General features: G+C 47.9%; 1 protein-coding gene across 3 annotated transcripts in view; it reads left to right on the top strand.

Moving 5' to 3' along the window:
* The window catches only part of CMTR1 (cap methyltransferase 1), a 53,547-nt gene extending 34,230 nt beyond the window's left edge, over nt 1-19,317 (top strand). For all 3 annotated transcript variants that reach the window (XM_086371477.1, XM_086371478.1, XM_086371479.1), the window contains 11 exons: nt 9,205-9,261; nt 10,031-10,088; nt 10,537-10,605; nt 11,570-11,701; nt 12,613-12,735; nt 13,421-13,512; nt 14,342-14,410; nt 15,716-15,763; nt 16,600-16,712; nt 17,251-17,359; nt 17,964-19,317. In XM_086371477.1, coding sequence (XP_086227603.1) covers nt 9,205-9,261; nt 10,031-10,088; nt 10,537-10,605; nt 11,570-11,701; nt 12,613-12,735; nt 13,421-13,512; nt 14,342-14,410; nt 15,716-15,763; nt 16,600-16,712; nt 17,251-17,359; nt 17,964-18,096 — 1,003 coding nt within the window. In that variant the 3' untranslated portion in view covers nt 18,097-19,317. The remainder of the gene's footprint in view (nt 1-9,204; nt 9,262-10,030; nt 10,089-10,536; nt 10,606-11,569; nt 11,702-12,612; nt 12,736-13,420; nt 13,513-14,341; nt 14,411-15,715; nt 15,764-16,599; nt 16,713-17,250; nt 17,360-17,963) is intronic.
* The last annotated feature ends 409 nt before the right edge of the window (nt 19,318-19,726 follow it).

The following is a 19,726-nucleotide window of genomic DNA, read 5'->3' on the forward strand; positions in this document are numbered from 1 at the left end:
GCAGGATTTGGGTTCTTCCTGGACCAGGGGTTGAATCCATATCTCCTGCATTGGTAGGCAGATTCTTTACTATTGAGCCACTGGGAAGCCCTATTGCATTCTTTTTTGTGACTGATACTGCATTATGTGTGTGTGTACGCACACACCACATCATCTTCATTTATCTATGTGTTTTTTTTATGTTGAGTTGTATGAGTTCTTTTTATGTTTTGTATTGTAACCCCTTATCAGATACATTGTTTGCAGCTATCTCCCTCCGGTTCAGTCTGCTGCCTTTTTGTTTTGTTGCTAGTCTCCTTTGCTGTGCAAAAGCTTTTTAGCTTTTGATGTAGTACCAACTGTTTAGTTTTTTGTTTCCCTTCTCTAAGGAAATATGTCCCCCCAAAATTGCTGAGACTGGTATCAAAGAGCATACTACCTGGGTTTTCTTCTGGAAGTTTTATGGTTTCAAGTATTACTTACATTTAAGCCTTAAATCCATTCTGGGTTTATTTTTGTATAAGGAGTGAGAAAGTAGGCCAGTTTTGATTCTTTCGCATGTAGCTCTCCGTTTTCCCAACGCCATTTATTGAAGAAGCTGTCTTTTCCCCGGTGTATATTCTTGCCTCCTTGGTCATAGCTTAATTGCCCATATTTCCTAGTTTGAAATTAGGGAGCATGACACTTCCAGCTTTGTTCTTCTTCTGAAGATTATTTTGGTTATTTGGGGTCTTTTATGGTTTCACACAGATTTTAGAATTATTTGTTCTAGTTCTGTAAAAATTGCCATTGGTATTTTGATAGGGTTTGCATTGACTGTAGATTGCCTTAGGTAGTGTGGTCATTTTAACAGTATTCTTCCGGTATCTTCCAGTATGTCTTTCCATTTGTTTTTGTTATCTTCAGTTTCTTGAATGAATCAGTGTCTTACAGTTTTATGAGTACATGTCTTTTACCTCTTGGTTTACCTCTTAAGTTAGATTTATTTGTAGGTATTTTATCTTTTTGATGCAGTTGTAAATGGTATTGTTTTCTTAATTTCTTTTTCTGATAGTTTGTTGTTAGTGTATGGAAATGCAGCAGATTTCAGTTTATTAATTTTGCCTTTTTTTTTTGCCGCACCTCATGGCATATGGGATCTTAGTTCCCCAACCATATGTCCCCAGGAGGAGCCCCAGTGGCCTCCTGTCTCAGGGAGGCTCTCTAATTTAAAGATCAGCGGGTGGGTCTCACCCAGACTCCTCTCAAATTACCATCTGAGTGCTGGGACTTGAGAGTATGTGAGAGTTTGCAGGTACCCCTTAGGGGTCTGTTTCCTACAGCCCTCCAGCTCTCTTCTGCGAAGTCCCTGGGTGGGGGTGTCCCATCCGGAGCTTGGATGCCTCAGTCCTTGGGGAGAACCCCTGCAGTTGTGGCTCTCTTTCCATTTGTGAGTTACCCACACAGGGTTTTGGGTGTTGTCTATACCTCATCTCTGCCCCTCCTACCCATCTCATGGTGATTTCTTCTTTATATCTGAAAAATCTTTTCTGCTAGTTTTCACATGGTTCTCATAGACAGCTGGTCCGTTCAGTTTAGTTCAGTCACTCAGTCATGTCCGACTCTTTGCAACCCCATGGACTGCAGCACACCAGGACTCCCTGTCTATCACCAACTCATGGATTTTACTCAAACTCATGCCCATTGAGTCCGTGATGCCATCCAGCCATCTCATCCTCTGTCATCCCCTTTTCCTCCTGCCTTCAATCTTTCCCAGCATCAGGGTCTTTTCAAATGAGTCAGCTCTTCACATCAGGTGGCCAACGTATTGGAGTTTTAGCTTCAGCATCAGTCCTTCCAATGAATACTAAGGACTGATTTCGTTTAGAATGGACTGGTTGGATCTCCTTGCAGTCCAAGGGACTCTCAAGAGTCTTTTCCAACACCATAGTTCAAAAGCATCAGTTCTTTGGCTCTCAGCTTTATTTATAGTCCAACTCTCACATCCATACGTGACTACTGGAAAAACCATAGCTTTGATGAGACGGACATATGTTGGCAAAGTAATGTCTCTGCTTTTTAATAAGCTGTCTAGGTTGGTCATAACTTTCCTTCCAAGGAGTAAGCATCTTTTAATTTTATGGCTGCAGTCACCATCTGTAGTGATTTTGGAGCCCAAAAACATAAAGTCTGCCACTGTTTCCCCATCTATTTGTCATGAAGTGATGGGACTGGATGCCATGATTTTTGTTTTCTGAATGTTGAGCTTTAAGCCAACTTTTTCACTCTCCTCTTTCACTTTCATCAAGAGGCTCTTTAGTTCTTCTTCACTTTCTGCCATAAGGGTGGTGTCATCTGCATATCTGAGGTTATTGATATTTCTCCTGGCAATCTTGATTCCAGCTTGTGCTTCTTCCAGCACAGCATCTCTCTTGATGTACTCTGCATAGAAGGTAAATAAGCAGGGTGACAATATACAGCCTTGACGTACTCCTTTTCCTATTTGGAACAGTCTGTTGTTCCATGTCCAGTTCTAACTGTTGCTTCCTGACCTGCATATAGGTTTCTCAAGAGGCAGGTCAGGTGGTCTGGTATTCCCATCTCTTGAAGAATTTTCCACAGTTTATTGTGATCCACACAGTCAAAGGCTTTGTCATAGTCAATAAAGCAGAAATAGATGCTTTTCTGGAACTCTCTTGCTTTTTCCATGACCCAGCGGATGTTGGCAATTTGATTTCTGGTTCCTCTGCCTTTTCTAAAACCAGCTTGAACATCTGAAAGTTCATGGTTCACATATTGCTGAAGCCTGGCTTGGAGAATTTTGAGCATTACTTTACTAGCATGTGAGATGAGTGCAATTGTGCAGTAGTTTGAGCATTCTTTGGCATTGCCTTTCTTTGGGATTGGAATGAAAACTGACCTTTTCCAGCCCTGTGGCTGCTGAGTTTTCCAAATGTGCTGGCATATTGAGTGCAGCACTTTCACCGCATCATCTTTTAGGATTTGAAAGAGCTCAACTGGAATTCCATCACCTCCACTAGCTTTGTTCGTAGTGATGCTTCCTAAGGTCTCCTGGACTTCACATTCCAGGATGTCTGGCTCTAGGTGAGTGATCACACCATCGTGATTATTTGGGTCGTGAAGATCTTTTTTGTACACTTCTTCTGTGTATTCTTGCCACCTCTTCTTAATATCTTCTGCTTCTGTTAGGTCCATACCATTTCTGTCCTTTATTGAGCCCATGTTTGCATGAAATGTTCCCTTGATATCTCTAATTTTCTTGTAAAAATCTCTAGTTTTTCCCATTCTATTGTTTTTCTCTATTTCTTTGCACTTACCTCTGAGGAAGCCTTTCTTATCTCTCCTTGCTCTTCTTTGGAACTCTGCATTCAAATGTGTGTCTTTCCTTTTCTCTTTGGCTTTTTGCTTCTCTTCTTTTCATAGCTATTTGTAAGGCCTCCTCAGATAGCCATTTTGCTTTTTTCATTTCTTTTCCATGGGGATGGTCTTGATCCCTGTCTCCTGTACAATGTCACGAACCTCTGTCCATAGTTCATCAGGAATTCTGTCTATCAGATCTAGTCCCTTAAATCTATTTCTCACTTCCACTGTATAATCATAAGGGATTAGATTTAAGTCATACCTGAATGGTCTAGTGGTTTTCCCTACTTTCTTCAATTTAAGTCTGAATTTGGCAATAAGGAGTTCATGATCTGTGCCATAGTCCTGGTCTTGTTTTTGTTGACTGTATAGAGCTTCTCCATCTTTGGCTGCAAAGAATATAATCAATCTGATTTTGGTGTTGACCATCTGGTGATGTCCATGTGTAGAGTCTTCTCTTGTATTGTTGGAAGAGGGTGTTTGCGATGATCAGTGTGTTCTCTTGGCAAAACTCTATGAGCCTTTGCCCTGCTTCATTCTGTACTCCAAGGCCAAATTTGCCTGTTACTCCAGGTGTTTCTTGACTTCCTACTTTTGCATTCCAGTCCCCTATAATGTAAAGGACATCTTTTTTGGGTGTTAGTTCTAAAAGATCTTGTAGGTCTTCATAGAACCGTTCAACTTCAGCTTCTTCAGCATTACTGGTTGGGGCATAGGCTTGGATCACCGTGTTATTGAATGGTTTGCCTTGGAAACGAACAGAGGTCATTCTGTCATTTTTGAGATTGCATCCAAGTACTGCATTTCGGACTCTTTTGTTGACCATGATGGCCACTCCATTTCTTCTGAGGGATTCCTGCCTGCAGTAGTAGATATAATGGTCATCTGAGTTAAATTCACCCATTCCAGTCCATCTTAGTTCGCTGATTCCTAGAATGTCGACATTCACTCTTGCCATCTCCTGTTTGACCACTTCCAATCTGCCTTGATTCGTGGACCTGACATTCTAGGCTCCTGTGCTGTAATTTTGGTGTCCCATGTGAAGAGGTGAGCTCAGGGTCTTACTGTGCCATCTTGACAGACCTGCCTTTGCCCATTGTTAAATTGATTTGCTTGATTTTTGTTGTTTAGTTATAGAAATTAATACATTCTGGGTATTAATTTCTTAATCAGATATATGATTAAAAATATCTTCTTGTATTCTGTGGGGTTTTGTTTTTTTTACTGTATTGATTATGCCCTTTGCACAGAAGTTTTATATTTTGATATAGTCCAGTTTATCTATTTTTTCTTTTATTGCCTGTGCTTCTGGTGTCATTCAAGAAATCCATCGCTAAATCCAGTGTGGTGAAGCTTTTCTCTGTGTTTTCTTTTGAGAGAAAGAAAAGTTTTATAGTTTTATTTCTTATGTTTAGGTCTTTGATCCATTTTGAATTGATTTTTGTAGGTAATGTGACGTAAGTGTCTAACTATTGTTTTGCATGTGGATATTGAGTTTTCCCAACATTTTTTGTTGAAGAGTATCTATATGCATTCCCCATGGAATAATCTTGGCACTCTTTTTGAAAATCATTTGATCATACATGTGAGGGTTTATTTCTGAGCTCTCTATTCTGTTCCATTGGTCTTGATGCCAGTACCATACTTTTTACTGTGGTGTTGTAGTAAGTTTTTTTGAACTCAGGATATGAGGCCCCCAGGTTTGTTCTTCATTTGCCGTATTGTTTTGGCTATTTGGGGTCCCCTGAGTTTCCATATGGTTTTTAGGATGAGTTTTTCTATTTCTGCAAAAAACTGCCATTGGGGTTTTGGTAGAGATTGCATTGAATCTGCAGATTGCTTTGGGGAGTGTTGTCATGTTAACAATATTAAGTGATCCAGTCCATGAACACAGCATGCCCTTCCATTCATTTATATCTCTTTTCATTTTTTTCAGCAGTGTTACACAGCTTTCAGTGTACAAGTCTTTCACTTCTTGATTTAATTTATTCCTCAGTATTTTATTCTTTTTGATGCTATTGTAGATGGAGTAGTTAACTTCATTTTCAGATTGTTGTTAGTGTGTAGAAATGTGACTGATTATTATAACAATTTTTTGTGAAATCTTTAGCATTTTTTGCATAAAAGATCATGTCATCTGCAAACTGAGATAATTTTACTTCTTCCTTTTCAGTTTGATTGCCAAGAAGTTTTAAATTTTGATGCTGAAATCCAATTTATCAATTTTTTATTTTTGTTGGTGATTCTTTCTCTAAAAAACTTTCACTGTACTAAAGTAATGAAAATACTCTGACTAGAGTATCAGTCAGAAGTTTCATCTAGAAGTTTTATTTAGGTTCTTTAATGTCTCTCAGCAGTTTAATAGTTTTCAGTATAGAGATGTTACACATCTTTTGTTAAATTTATTTCTAAGAATTTTATGGGTATGTAAATGGTGTTTTAAAATTTTCGTTTTCTAATTGTTCATTACTAGTTTATGGAAATACAATTGATTTTTGTATATGGACTACATATTTTGTGTGAATGCTTCATTTACTTATTAGTTCTAGTAGTTTGGTAGATTCCTTAAGATTTTTTACGTATATAACCATATCTTCTGCAAGTAAATAATTTTTTGCTTTCCTTTCCAATTTGAATGTCTTTTAATGTCCACTGACAGATGAATAGATAAATATATATGTTCCTTTATATATATATCTCTCTCTCTCTAAAGGAATTTAAAAAGGATTAATAAAGGGAAATTTATAGCATTTAAATATATATATTTGTTGTTGTTCATTCACTCGGTCATGTCTGACTCTGCAACCCCATGGACTGCAGCATGGCAGGCTTTCTTGTCCTTCACTGTCTCCCAGAGTTTGCTGAAACTCATGTCCATTGAGTTTGGATGCCATCCAACCATCTCACCAAAACTTCAAAAGACTGCACATTTATAGATTAATACCCCTCATGAGCCTATACAGAAAATCTTCCCTTCGTGTCTCGGTGGTAAAGAATCCACCTGCCAGTGGAGGAGACATAGGTTCAGGAAGAGCCCACAAGCCATGGAGCAACAGAGCAGGTGCACCCCAACTATAGAGCCTGTAGAGCCCAGGAGTCGCGACTGGAGGGCAGCCCCTGCTCTCCGGAGCCAGAGAGAAGCCTGCACAGCAGCAAAGACCCAGCACAACCAAAAATGTAAAGAAAACTGTTTAAAAATTAGTAAATCAAATATAGCAATGTATAAGAGTAATGCTTATGATCAACTGGAGTTTATCTAAAAATGCAAGATTTGTGTACCTTTTGAAAACTATTTTTTGTACTTCACTGTATTAAAGGAATAAAGAGGAAAAATAATATAATAATTTTGGTAGATACAGAAAGAATATTCAACAAAATTAAACATCTACTCATGATTAAAAACTCGCAAACTAGTCATGGGGATAAACTAGCCGTGGGGATAAACTAGCCATAGTGATAAACTAGTCATGGGGATAAACTAGCCGTGGGGGATAGACTAGTCATGGGGATAAACTAGCCGTGGGGGATAGACTAGTCATGGGGATAAACTAGCCGTGGGGGATAGACTAGTCATGGGGATAAACTAGCCATGGGGGATAAACTAGCCGTGGCGATAAACTTTGTCAGTGTGTCATGTGTCCTTTTTCCTCTGACTGCTTTCAAGATTTTCCCTTTATCTTTTGTCAGTTAATTTATGACACAGGAGGTAAGAATATACATTGGAGAAAAAAGAGTCTCTGTGTCTTTGTGTCTCTATGACAGCAAGTGATGCTGGAAAAACGGGTGGGTATATGTAAAAGAATGAAATTAAAACATTTTCTCATGCCATATACAAAAATAAACCCAAAATGGATTAAAGACCTACATGTAAGACCAGAAACCATAAATCTAGAAGAAAACAAGGGCAGAATACTCTGACATAGAGAGTAGAAATTTTAGAGGTGGAGAGATCAGGCCCTAAGGCAAAGAAAGCAAAAATAGAGAAATGAAACCTAATTAAAGTTAAAAACTTTTGCATAGCAAACGAAACCAACAGAATGAAGACAACCTACTGAATGGGAGGAAATATTTGCAAATGATAAGACTTATAAAGGGCTAATATGCAAAATATATAAATAATTCATATAATTCAATATCAATTAAAAAATGGGCAGAAGACGCGAATAGACATTTGTCCAAGGAAGACATATAGATGGCCAGCAGGTATATGAAAAAATGCTCAGCATCACTAATAATCACAGAAATGCAAATTAAATGTGATCACCTTGCACCTGTCAGAGTGGCCACCATCAAAAAGTCTACAGATAACACATATTGATGAGGAAGTGGAAGAAAGGAAACCCTAGTACACACTGAAATATTACAGTCATTAAAAAAAAAGAATGAAATTCTGCTATTTGCAACAATATGGATGGACCTAGAGCAGTGGATCTTAGTGAAATCAGTCAAACAGATAAGTTGTCATTATATGTGGAATCAAAAAAATGAATAATAAAACAAATTGCATGATAGATTTAGAGAACAAACTGTTGGGTTACCAGTGGGGAGAGGGAGGAGGGGAGGGGCGAGATGGGGGATTAAGAGGCACAAACTACTATGTGTGAAATATAAGCTACAGGGATACATAGCCAGTATTTTATAATACCTTTAAATAGAGTATAATATATAAAAATTTGATTTACTGTGTTGTATACCTGCAACTAACATTGTAAATCAACTATACTTCTGTCAATCAGCTAAATAAATAATACCATTTATTTCTAATATATTTTTAATTTCTAGAATTTTTGCTTTTGAAAAACACAGTTTTTATATATCTCTGCCAGTATTTTTCCATCTTTTAAAGTATATTATACCTTTTTCACTAGATGCTTTAACCTGTGTTTCAGTTATTTTCAAGGTCTGGTCTGATCATTTTAACATTTGGATCATCTCTTGGTCTTGTTCTATTGGACTATTTTCCCTCTCTTGTCAGTAGGTCACATTTTCTTGCTTTATCACATCTCACTTTTTAAATGAAAAAGCGTGTCTCTAACAGTCGTGGAGGCTAAGGTAGTAAGGGCGGCTCTTAGCGCAGGTGAGTCAGTTTAGTGTGTACTTGAACTAGGTCTGGTCTGTGTTGTTGCTTCATTCAGAATCAGTTCAGGGAGTTCCTGGTGGTCCCTCGGTTAGGACTCTAATTGAAAGGTTGCAGGTTTGGGGATCCCTGCTTGAGGAACTAAGATCCTACAAGCTGCACAGTGCAGCCAAAAAAATCATTTCACTACGGCTTTCAGGGTTTTTTTTTTTAAATAATTTATTTGGTTGCTCTGGGTCTTTGTTGCTGCTAGCGTGCTTTCTCTAGTTGTGGTGAGAGGGGGCTACTCTTTGTTGAGGTGCTCGGGCTTCTCATTGCGGCAGCTTCTCCTGTTGCAGAGCACGGCCTCTAGGCACATGGGTTTCCGTAGTTGCGACTCTGGAGGCTCTTCGGTGGTTATGGCGCAAGGTTTTAGCTGCTGTGTGGAATGTGGGATATTCCTGGGCTGGGGATCGAACCCATGTCCCCTGCATTGGCCAGTGGATTCTTATCCACTGTACCACAGGGAAGTGCTCAAATTTTTAAGAATGAGATCAGAACCTTCCTTTTGGCTGGGCTTGGGATCTGAGTGTCTGGAGGGTTTGACTCAGTTCTGCTTTACCCTAAGCCTTCATCAGATCCATGTAACTGTACCTTAAGGGTATGGTCGAAGGGGTTCTTTTTTGACTTTAACCCCTTCCCCAAACATAAGATGGCCACTGCTCTCTAAACTTCTCTGTCCTGATGACCATAAGCTGTCTTTTTTGGTAATCCTTCTGAGATAAAATCCTTTTCTTTTTTAATTCCAGCCACTGTAGTCTGCAGATCAAAGCTCTGGCCAAAATCCGTGCCTTTGTCCAAGACACGTGAGTGTTGCCCTTTCCAGAATCCACCTATTTCAACGGAAGATCTTTATGTTTTGTTCCCCACCCCCCAACCCCAAACCGAGCTCTTCACTTCATTTCTACGAACATTTAAAAATACCTACTTTTTTAATCTCATACTTTACCGTATCCTGTGAAGGATGCCAGAGAAGCATATGGCATGAACCTCGGCCTCAAAGGCTTTACTTTGTCTTTGGACAGATAAGAGTAACCCAGGCAAAGGATACGGGAAAAATTGTTACCAGTGCATCAGAGAATGTAGGGGGGCAGGTGTAGAAGATCTGATGTTCAGGGGACATAAAGAGTGATCAGGCTAGGAGAGGGAGGCCTGGTCAAGGAAAACCTCTGGTAGGGGGTGAGCGGGAGCTCGTCCAGCTTTCTCGGGCATGGCGACGTCCACGGGATGGACTTAATGTGGCCTGTGTCAGGGAAGGAACCAGTGTGTTCTGATGGGTACTTGGAAGAAGGGTGTTTGGGGACCCTGCCATCCAGGGTGGTCAGGAGGGTGGCTCCTCCCTTCCCTTTGTGGTTGAACAAGGAGATCATCTCGTTTCCCGTGCCCCTGTGCGCTCATCTCCCGGAGGCAGAGCCGTGTGAGTGTTACAAGCAGCTTGGGTAATGGCGGCTTGGCCTCATGTGCGCATGCACATGTTCCCTCACGCGACTCCCTCTCCCTGGGGTTCTGATGGGCGTGCAGGAGGTACACTCCTTGTTCAGAGGTTTCAGTCATTTACTGGCTTCATTTTCCCAGGACCCTGATCGAGCCTCGGCAGGCAGAGATCCGGAAAGAGTGCCTCCGGCTCTGGGGGGTGAGTGTCCCCCAACCCAGTTCTGCTCCAGGGCAGGGACGCTTTCGAGAAGACTGGGACCGACTCCCAGCCTGGCTGGCCCCCACAGCACTCAAGAGTTGGACGTCTCAGCACTGTTGGGAGTTACTTCCTTGGCTCTTTCACTCAAGTTTAGCCCCACAGACTGGTCACCAAGGACAAGGGTGGTGGGTAAACAGGCCTGTTTCCTGCTGGTGGTCCTGGGTAGCAGTATTGACCGCAGAGAGCCCCGAGAAAGGTAAATGGCTCTGAAGGAGTGTTACCACAAGGCCTGAAAGGGAGCAGTGACTGAATTGGCCACCTCAGCCCCCCTTTCCAGCTTCCTTGGGTGCCATTTCTTCTTGCCCAGTCTGAGCCTGTGTGTAGGCTCACACACAACCCTGATCAAAAGTGTGCTTGAAAACTGAAGTTCTTTGCTCTCTCGTTTCAGATCCCGGACCAGGCTCGAGTTGCTCCTTCTTCCACAGACCCAAAATCTAAGTTCTTCGAGCTCATCCAGGTAAGCTTGCTGTCTGGTGAAAATAAAGAGTTAGAGAGGCCTGGTAAGAGGTGGTATCACTGAGACCCCCAGGTGCCTGGCCTCCAGGGGGCTTGTGCAGGTACCACGTGGGCTTCAGGAGTGGGCTGAGACCTCCTACAGGCGGGACTTTTGGTGAGAGTGTTGAGTTCCCCCAGAGCCCACCAGGCTACCTGAAGATTCTTGGCCTGAGATGTGTTGTGATCAGCATTCCTGCTGCCCCAAGGGTGGTGCTGGCTCTTACTCCCCAGCAAGTTTAGGGTGCCATGTGCCTGCAGGGGAGGCATGAAGTGTGAGGTGATCTTAGGCCAGGAGCTGGTCAGAGGGGCAGGAGGGGCTGCCAGGAGAGCTCCATAATGGAGTGGCCCAGACCTAGGCTCTGTTTCTGGTGAGTGGTCTCTGGAATTCTGCCCTGTGTTTTCCTGCCACCTGAATTCTAGCTTTTCCCTGGGCTTCATTAAATCTGGCCCAAATCTTGAGTTGTTGTGCAAGTCAGGGACTGGAGAATGAGGTTCAAGATGGCCTCAAAAAAACAGCATGTGTAAATTTTTCTGAAACAGGTGGAGAGATCACCTAACTGCTTTCAAATCAACTGCTTGCAAGTCTTTGCTTTCAATTTTATTGAAGGGGAGGCTTTTATATTCGGGTGACATTTCCTTATAGCTCTGGTAAATCGATCTGTACTCAGGGACTCGGTGTTCTTTCCTTTTCCAGCCTCTTCTAATAGGTCCTAAAGGAACACTCCAAGTAGATGGAATTAGATCCCAGTTTGTTCCTGGTTAGGTAGAACAGGGGGCATGTTTCAGAGAGCAAGTGCTCCCTGTCCCCACCCGCCCCCCGCCCCCCAGCCTGCCCTAACCCTCTGCCCCCAATCCCCCAGGCGCCCGTACTGAGCGCCTGTCCCTTCCCCCAACCCAGCCATGTTTTCTCTGACCCGGGGCTGCAGGGCACTGAGATTGACATCTTCAGCTACAAGCCCACGCCGCTTACTGCCAAGACCCTGGAGAAGATCCGCCCAGTGCTCGACTACCGCTGCATGGTGTCTGGCAGCGAGCAGAAGTTCCTCATCGGCCTGGGGGTAAGTCTGCAGCTGGTTCCCTCCCCGGATTGGGTGGTGGAACCGTGCTGTCTGTGGGAATCTGGACAGCCGCCTGCCACACTTGGCGTGCGTTTGTTTGGCACTGAGGAGCTGGCGCTTTGACCCCAGGGAAGGTATTTCTTGAAACTTCCCTTCCTTTCCTCCTCTGAGTTACCCATGTGTCGTTCATTCTTGCACTTACTCGTGTGTTTGCTTGTTCACTTTGGTGCATTGCCGCCGGGAGCACTGCCTCCTCCTGGTGGCGTGGTGCCTCCTGGGCTAGGAAGACGGTCAGCAGGCTCGGCGGCTCCAGCCCTGGCAGCCGTGTCTTTGCAGCACTGCCCCGACCCCTGCCACCCCTGTCTCGCAGACACCACCTGTCCTTACTCTGGTGCCTTTGGAATCTAACATGAGGTGAGGGAAAGCCTCGGCAGTTCTGTATCTGAACTGGGTAGAGTCCTCACCGCTCTCCCCCCAACTCTGACTGGTCTTCCTGTGTAGTTTTCTCTCTTCCTCACTTCCTTTCTCTGTGTCCTCTCACATTTTATCTTTTTCTCTCTTCACTGTCTCTCTCTGCTCTGCTCTCTGGATCCTTCACTAAACCCTCCTCACACATACACCAAGCTGGATCTTGCCTGAGGGCCTCTGATCTTGGACTCAGGCCTCCTGAATGGTGCCTGAGCCTGTTCCCTGCGGCGGGACCAAGTCAGAGCACTCCTCTTCCGCCGAGGCAGCGGAGGACAACACTGTCCTCCTTGCGTAGGAAGTATCACCAGCTCCTTTCTCCAGACCTCTTCTGGCATTTCCAGCCCCATCAGCTTGGAGCCACCAACTGAAAGCCTTTTTGAGAACTGGCCTCTTACCGCTCAGTCCCTGTTCTGCCTGACGTAACCCTTTCTGTCTGCCCGTAGAAGTCTCAGATCTACACGTGGGATGGCCGCCAGTCAGACCGCTGGGTCAAGCTGGACCTGAAGACGGAGCTGCCGCGGGATACTCTGCTCTCTGTGGAGATTGTCCACGAGCTGAAAGGGGAGGTCAGAGGTGGTTCTGCTCGCGTGTTGTGGCTCTGCCATCTAGGGAACTGAGGCACAGCTGGGCTTGGCCCTTCACTGCCTCCCGCCACACACACCCCGAGTTAACTGGGTTACACTCTGTGTGGTTGTTGGCAGGGCCCAGGGCCCAACGAAGGCTTTGTAAGTATTCCTCTTCCAATAGTTGCTTTAAGCCACAGTATGTTCAGGTAGGAAGGCTCACAGTCTCCTTCTGTGCAGGAAATCTTGATCATCTCTGGGTAGCAAAGGCCCTAGTCAACCTGCTGTGTAGTTTTTAGATATTGTTACTGACCAAGGATTCCTTGGGAAAGAAGCAAGTTGTTATTTCCCTTGAGCTTTGGGTATTACCACTACACACATAACTTTCAGAACAGTCAGTGGGAACAGAGGGCCAGAGTGGGAAGCCAGCTCCTCCCAGAGCACCATGGCGGCAGTCTCACCGGGTCTGAGCTTTAAGGGGGCTGGTCCAGGACCTCAGATCTCTTGTCTGCTCAGAAGCCTGGGCCAGTCTGTGGCCAAGCATCAACTGGGAGGGAGGTGAGAGAAATGTGTTTAGAGCACCTCCCTTCCCCCAGCTCTAGGTAGAACGGAGGCCAGCAGGCCACATTGGGTGGAGTGGGCCCCAGGCCACTGCCTGGCAGGGTGGGCAGTGTCCTTGTCCTTCTAGGGGAAGGCCCAGCGGAAGATAAGTGCGATCCACATCCTCGATGTCCTCGTGCTGAACGGCAGCGACGTGCGGGAGCAGCACTTCAACCAACGGTCTGACGGGGGCCCTGGGGGACAGAGGGGGAGGTGGGCCAGGGCGGCGCTATGGCAGTGGCCTCTGTGGCTTGGCTCCTCACTCAGGTCTTCTCTGCTTAAGAACATCCTTAGTTTCCCTCTTCTAATGGTAGCTGGTTCCAAGGGCAGGGTGAGAAGTTGATGTTGGCACTTTCATTCACCAGGGCTCACCCTTGATTTCATAAATACCAGTGCACTCCACTTTGCTGCTGTTTAGATCAGGAGAGATGTTTGCTTTAAGGCTGAGCAAGAGGGTGACCTTATGGGGAGAGGGAGGGTCTTCTCCCCTGAAGAATGTGTTTTGTGCTTGGTGGCCCCACCTAAGTCAGTTCACCTGGGTCCCCAGTTCCCACTTTCATTCATGGACGGATGCTAATCAGTTGTTTAAAGGGAGTTACAGAACACCCTTAAACTGCCATGCCGCTGACATCACTCCTAAGTTGGCTCATCTGAGTGGGTGCACTGTGGGATCAGTGGTTTGGGGTGAAAGCGCAGACATTTACAATAAAGATGATACTTGAAGTTCTGCTGGAGGTGACTGAGCACAGCCAAAGTTACACTTGAGGAAAACCAACCAAGATGTAGTAAATTAGAGGTCAGAATCCAGAGAGGGGGAGTGGGCCTCCCTGAAGACGTTGGTGGAGAAGGGCAGGAGGGGGCCTCCAGGGGCACGCGGGTGCCGCCTCTTAGAGCAGCTTTGCTGCAGATTCAGGAATGTCCTCCCACTGGTGCCATGAAGATGCTCTGGGGGCAGGGGTCCAGGTAGAGGTACCCTTACTTGCCTCTGAGAGACTCTGTTGGATTGTAGGATTCAGCTTGCTGAGAAATTTGTGAAAGCTGTTTCCAAGCCCAGTCGGCCTGACATGAATCCCATCAGGTGAGCCTATCACCTCTCCCCCCATATCCTCCTCCCCCGTTGCTTCTTTCTGGTTAGTACCTGCCCCCCTACCCTGTGAGGTGGGAGAGGGCTCAGTGGAGGCCAGGCCAGGCCAGCGTTAGAGGTCAGACCACCCTGATGAGTGATGTGCTTGGGGGTCCTGGAGAGGTGCCTGCTTGCCCTGGAGTATCTCCCTGTCCCACCTGTCACAGCAGGCCAACCTCCAGCAGAGAGAGTCATTGCTTGGGGTTCAGGTGTCCTCATTTCAGATACACGTGCTTCTGAGGGCGCTGATGCACCTGTGAACCACACATCCATGCTTGGGTATCATTAGCATATCAATCCTGGCCTTTTCATTTTTTTCAGGTAAGAAGAGGGTGCTGAGGGAATGGGAGTTTTTGAATGTGATAAAGAGAAGGGTGGTTTGAGGTAATGGGATCCTTGGTGCATGGGAAGAAGGCCACGGATTGTTGCCATGTGAGGTGATATGAAAGGTGCAGACCTTGTGGGAGGCAAGGAGGATAAGAACAGTCAGCAGATAGACGGAGAACAGACTTTTCCAGTCTGGGCTGAGGTCTGATGTTATTATCTTTGGGGTTTCGTGTGTCTACAGACTGAAAAAATAATTTTCATTATTCTTTTTAATACAAATTTACTTAGAATTAAATCCAGTAGTAAGAATGCACTTTATAGAAATCTTCTGAAAGTCTAAAAAAGCAATTTCCTCTCATGCTTTAAAATGTCCTGTCTGCCAGGTCCTGAGAAGCCGCTTCAGGGACCCTGTCTGTGTTGTGTGGGGTCTGGTTGCTCAGTCTCTGGGCACCTTACCCAGTAATGGCTCCAGAGGTGTGCTCAGCGGCCCTCAGGGCTGGGGGGCTGGGTAAAGGGTCTCTTCACCTGTGATGGAAGTAGGCCTGTTAGGACGATTTGGAAGTAACTCTGCTACCCGAAGGCCTAAAGTCCATGCAGACAGACCTGGACAAGAGCCTGGCCCTTAGTGTCCTGGCCTCTAGTGATGGGGACGTGGGGCTGGAACACTGACAGGGACATCGCTTCCAGACCTTCCTCTCCCTCCCTCTCGCCCTCCTCAGCCATGGCTCTGCTCCCCAGTTGCCCTGGGCCAGGCTCCAGGGTGCTTGGCAGCTGTGAACCCTAGGGCTTGTCTGTGGAGGCAATGCCAGGCTGCGGTCCTTGTTCTTGGTGGTCTGGGTGGTGCAGGGCCTGCAGGAGCAGCCTCCTGCCTCCCCCTGCTGCCCAGACAGGTGCCCCGGGAAGCCCTCGTCATCTCTGCACCTCTCTCCACAGGGTGAAGGAGGTGTACCGGCTGGAGGAGATGGAGAAGATTTTTGTTAGGTGCGTGGCTTAGCCAGGGAGCTCAGGATTTGGGAGGAGTTGGGGTGGGGTGCGTGGCAGCGTCCAGGACTCCTCCTCTGCTTTTCTGTAGAGATGAGTTGGGGGCGCGGTGCCGAGTGGCCCCACGGCTCCTCTAACTCCCCCTCCTTTGTCTGCATGGCTGCCTGGCAGCCAGAGGCCCCTGGCTGAGCTGATTCAGCACCGTCAGGAGGGGGGTAGGGCGGGTGCGAGTCAGGCAGAAATACGGGCTCATTGATGCTGTAACAGTTACGAGTGTCCCCACGAGAGGCAGAGTGCAAGCTGCCTCAGCACTGTAAATCCAAGCCCCTGGTGCCGAGAGGGGTTGAGCCTGGGGGTTGGAGGGGCTAGGTGCCTCCTCGTGCTCTCAGCCGTTGTGCGGGGGGCTTGGATCTGGGGGTCTCTTCCTGGGTGTGCCCACCGGGCCACTGGAGCCAGACCTGGTCTCACTGCTCCCAAATTAACTCTTTAGTGGCTACGCTGACACCATGGCTGGTGAGCCGAAGGCCCCGTGGCACTTGGGGTTTCACATCTCACCCCAGCTGGTATCACCCTGACACCCCGCAAACAGCAGCAACATAGCAGAGGCATGTGCCATTCCCCTGCCTCCCCTGCTCAGTTGGGAGTTCAGAGGCTGAGTTCTAAACCCAGCACCCCACTGTGTGACCTGGAGCAACTCATGTCTCTGCCTCAGTCTCTTTTATGTTGAGCCGAGATTCAAGTATTGGGTTGGCTGGTTTTGACATTAGTCAGAGATTAACATCAGGACTGACTCTCTCACACACTTCCTGTTTGCACGCCTGCTTGGGAAAATCAAGGCTAGAAATGAAGATCATTAAGGGCTCCAGTGGCACACCGAAGCTCAGCTACACAGGGCGGGACGACCGGCACTTCGTGCCCACCGGCCTCTACATCGTCAGGACGGTGAATGGTGGGTGATGAGCCCCTCCCTGACCCCCTCCCTCAGCCAGGGCGACTGGCCCACACCTCGCCTGGGCCAGAGCTCAGGGCTTCCTACTGAGGTGGGCAGAGCCAGGTGTATTGAGGGGGACTGCCTTCCCTGAGCTCGTGCGTCTTTGGTGGTCCTGGGGGTTGGGCTGGGGCTGGAGAGTGGGGCCCAACTTGTACATATGGTGTCCTTATGGCAGGAGAAGGGCCTTCCTCACGGGCAGTGGCAGATCCAGAAAGACAGACTGGCCATTTATATCTCCTGTTGAGTCTTCTTCCCTCTGGCTAACAGAATCCTGTCCCCTCTGCCAGCCCTGGTGGGAGGTGGGGCTGCTGAGTAGTCGTCGTCTTCGGCGTCCTCCAGGAGCCACTCTGGGCTGATGATGAGGGCTGTGTCCTCCCAGGCTGTTCTCTGCTGCTGTCTGGGGGAGAGGGCATGGAGGAGCCAGGGAGGAAGGCTGACTCATCCCTCAAGGGTCTTGTGTGTCCTTTCTGAGCCTTTGTCCCCTTCCTCCCATCAGAGCCATGGACGATGGGATTCAGCAAAAGCTTCAAGAGGAAGTTCTTCTATAACAAGAAAACCAAGAACTCTACCTTTGACCTCCCTGCAGATGCCATTGCTCCATTTCAGTAAGTAGGCCTCCTCCAGGCCTGCCCCCTCAGCAGCCCCAGGAACTCCTACCAGGATGCCAGCTCTTGGGGCACACCTGCGCCCTGAGACTCACTGCTGCCCAGGCAGGGGCCTCCCCCGTGGGTGGGATGGTGGTCTCTGCAGGGTGTGTCTGGGACTGGGCGGTGAGCCCAGGGAGAGGAGGGTGATGTCAGGACTGGCTGTGAAGGTTGGGTGGGCATCCTGAGTGTGAAGGGCTGACCCTGGCACAGGCACGTGGCAAGGCCCACAGCCTTGTGTTTGCCAGACTCTTGGTCATAGGTTTCAACAGCAGCAGTAGCTCTAATGCGCCTGTAATTAGTGTCACCACACTAATACTGTTCAGTTAGAGCAGCAGAGACAGATAAGCCCCGAATATCAGTAATGGGAGGATCCAGTAGGATGCCGTTAGCAGTAGAAGCTATGTGTTGTTGGAAAAGCGGGCTCCGGAAGGCGGGAGGAGTGGGGTTACTGGGTATGTTTTGGCTGCCAGACGGAATCGTTCCTGTCACAGGTGTCAGGTTGGTGGGGGTCTCTTGGTCCTGTTCCCCTGGATGCAGCCTCTGACCTCCTCTCTCCCCCCAGCATCTGCTACTATGGCCGGCTCTTCTGGGAGTGGGGGGATGGCATCCGTGTGCACGAATCCCAGAAGCCCCAGGACCCAGACAAGCTGTCCAAGGAGGACGTCCTCTCCTTCATCCAGACGCACAGCGCCTGAGGGCCTGGGGCGTGCCCACCCTGCCCAGCGCCCTGTCGTTCGGAGCCTGGCCTTGAGGGCGGTGGCCCCCTCCTGCTCCTCTGAAGAGCTCAGTTGGAGCCTTTAGAGGACACATGTTCCTTCTGTGGGACACTCTGAACTTTCCTCCCTGGAGCACTGCCTGGGAACTGTCTCCCCTGCCAGGACAGGACTCCGTCAGCTCCTGCAGCAGGTCAAGGTCAGGGCCCAGGGCACCTGGGGCCAGCGGGGGACGTGTCAGGGGCAGCAGGGCTCAGCTGTTCTCCTGTAGCACACACTCACTTTTCTGAGTTCTGTGCATTGTCCGAGGGCGCCTGTGCCCCTGCCTTGCCCAGCTTTTTATTGGGCAAACTCCGAGAGGGGAGGCCCACTGTTGTGAGCTGGCTGGAGCAGCTGCTATATAAATCAAAGTTTTGTTTTCTTGAACTTGTTCTGTTTTGATGCCAAGTTGGAGAAGACTGCCTCCTCCCCTGCCCTGCCCTGGTCTTCCCAGCCCACACCTCTGACCATCCTGCAGGCCGGGAAGGGAAGCATGTGGACCCCGTCTGATACTACATAGGATGCAGGTGGCATGTCTGGGAGTGGGTGTGACTGCTTCCTGGGGTTGTAGAGTCTGTCTGTGCCCCAGCCCTCTCAGTGTAAACCCTGGGCAGCTCTAGAAGGGGAGGAAGCAGTCTTGAAGAGCTGCATTTTCTGTGGCCAGCAGTGGTGGCCCCCTGTAACAGGGTCCTCCAGGGCTGGGTGGCACCCAGTCCTCTGGTGATCATGGCACTCCTGGTTGCCCCAGACACCTTGCCACCCTCCCCGCTCCTTTGTTTTCTTCCCCAACAGGAGGCACAGTTGCTTTTGTTTGTCCTTATGTGGTCACTCCACGTCCTCTATATCTTGGCGGGCGGAGGGGGAAGCTGGGCAGTAGCTTTGGGTGGGGGAGGGAACCTGTGGTGGTTTTTAATGGGAAATACCTCTCGGAGATGCTCACGGGCTCCCTAGGGCCCCATCCGTGTACTAAACTGGTTTCCATGGAGATAGAGGGCACGGAGGCTTCCCATGAGGTTGGAATCGACTCCACCTCAGGGGTCTCCAGCCCGCATCCAGCCCCTCCCCCCAGGTTGTCAGCAGCACCGCTGAGATGCTGTATTTCCACCCAATTCTGGGTATCCGTGTGTCTTGCAGAACCTTGGATCATTAAAGACATATTTTTAACGCCTGTGTGGTTCTGTGCTGGGGCTGCTGTGTGTCCTCTGTGCTTTGTGGTCTGGGGCTGGGAGCTGAAGGGGAGGAAGCTCGTCTCAGTGAAGTGGGGAGAAGGGGCTGGTTTAATCAGCGCCGTGTCCGAGCTCAGGGCTCCCAGGGCTGCTGCTTGCTGCCCAAGAGGGGCCCAAGGAAGAGTCAGAAAATGCTGTGGCTCCTGTGAGAAGCAGGGGTTGGAGAATGAGAGACCCCGCAGCCCAGGAGGCCCCTCCCCCTCATGTGAATCACTCAGCTACTCCCAGTGGCACCGTGACAACCCGGGATCAGTCTGTGCGACTAAAATAACAGAGGCGTCAGACCAATTAGTGCCACTAGATGGGGAGGGAGCCATGGCTCTGCATCTGCACTGGAGGCCGCGGGT

Source organism: Bos grunniens, chromosome 23 (assembly GCF_055505025.1).
Source record: "Bos grunniens cultivar Pamir isolate PY7600 chromosome 23, Bosgru_T2T1.0, whole genome shotgun sequence".
Taxonomy (NCBI): Eukaryota; Metazoa; Chordata; class Mammalia; order Artiodactyla; family Bovidae; genus Bos; species Bos grunniens.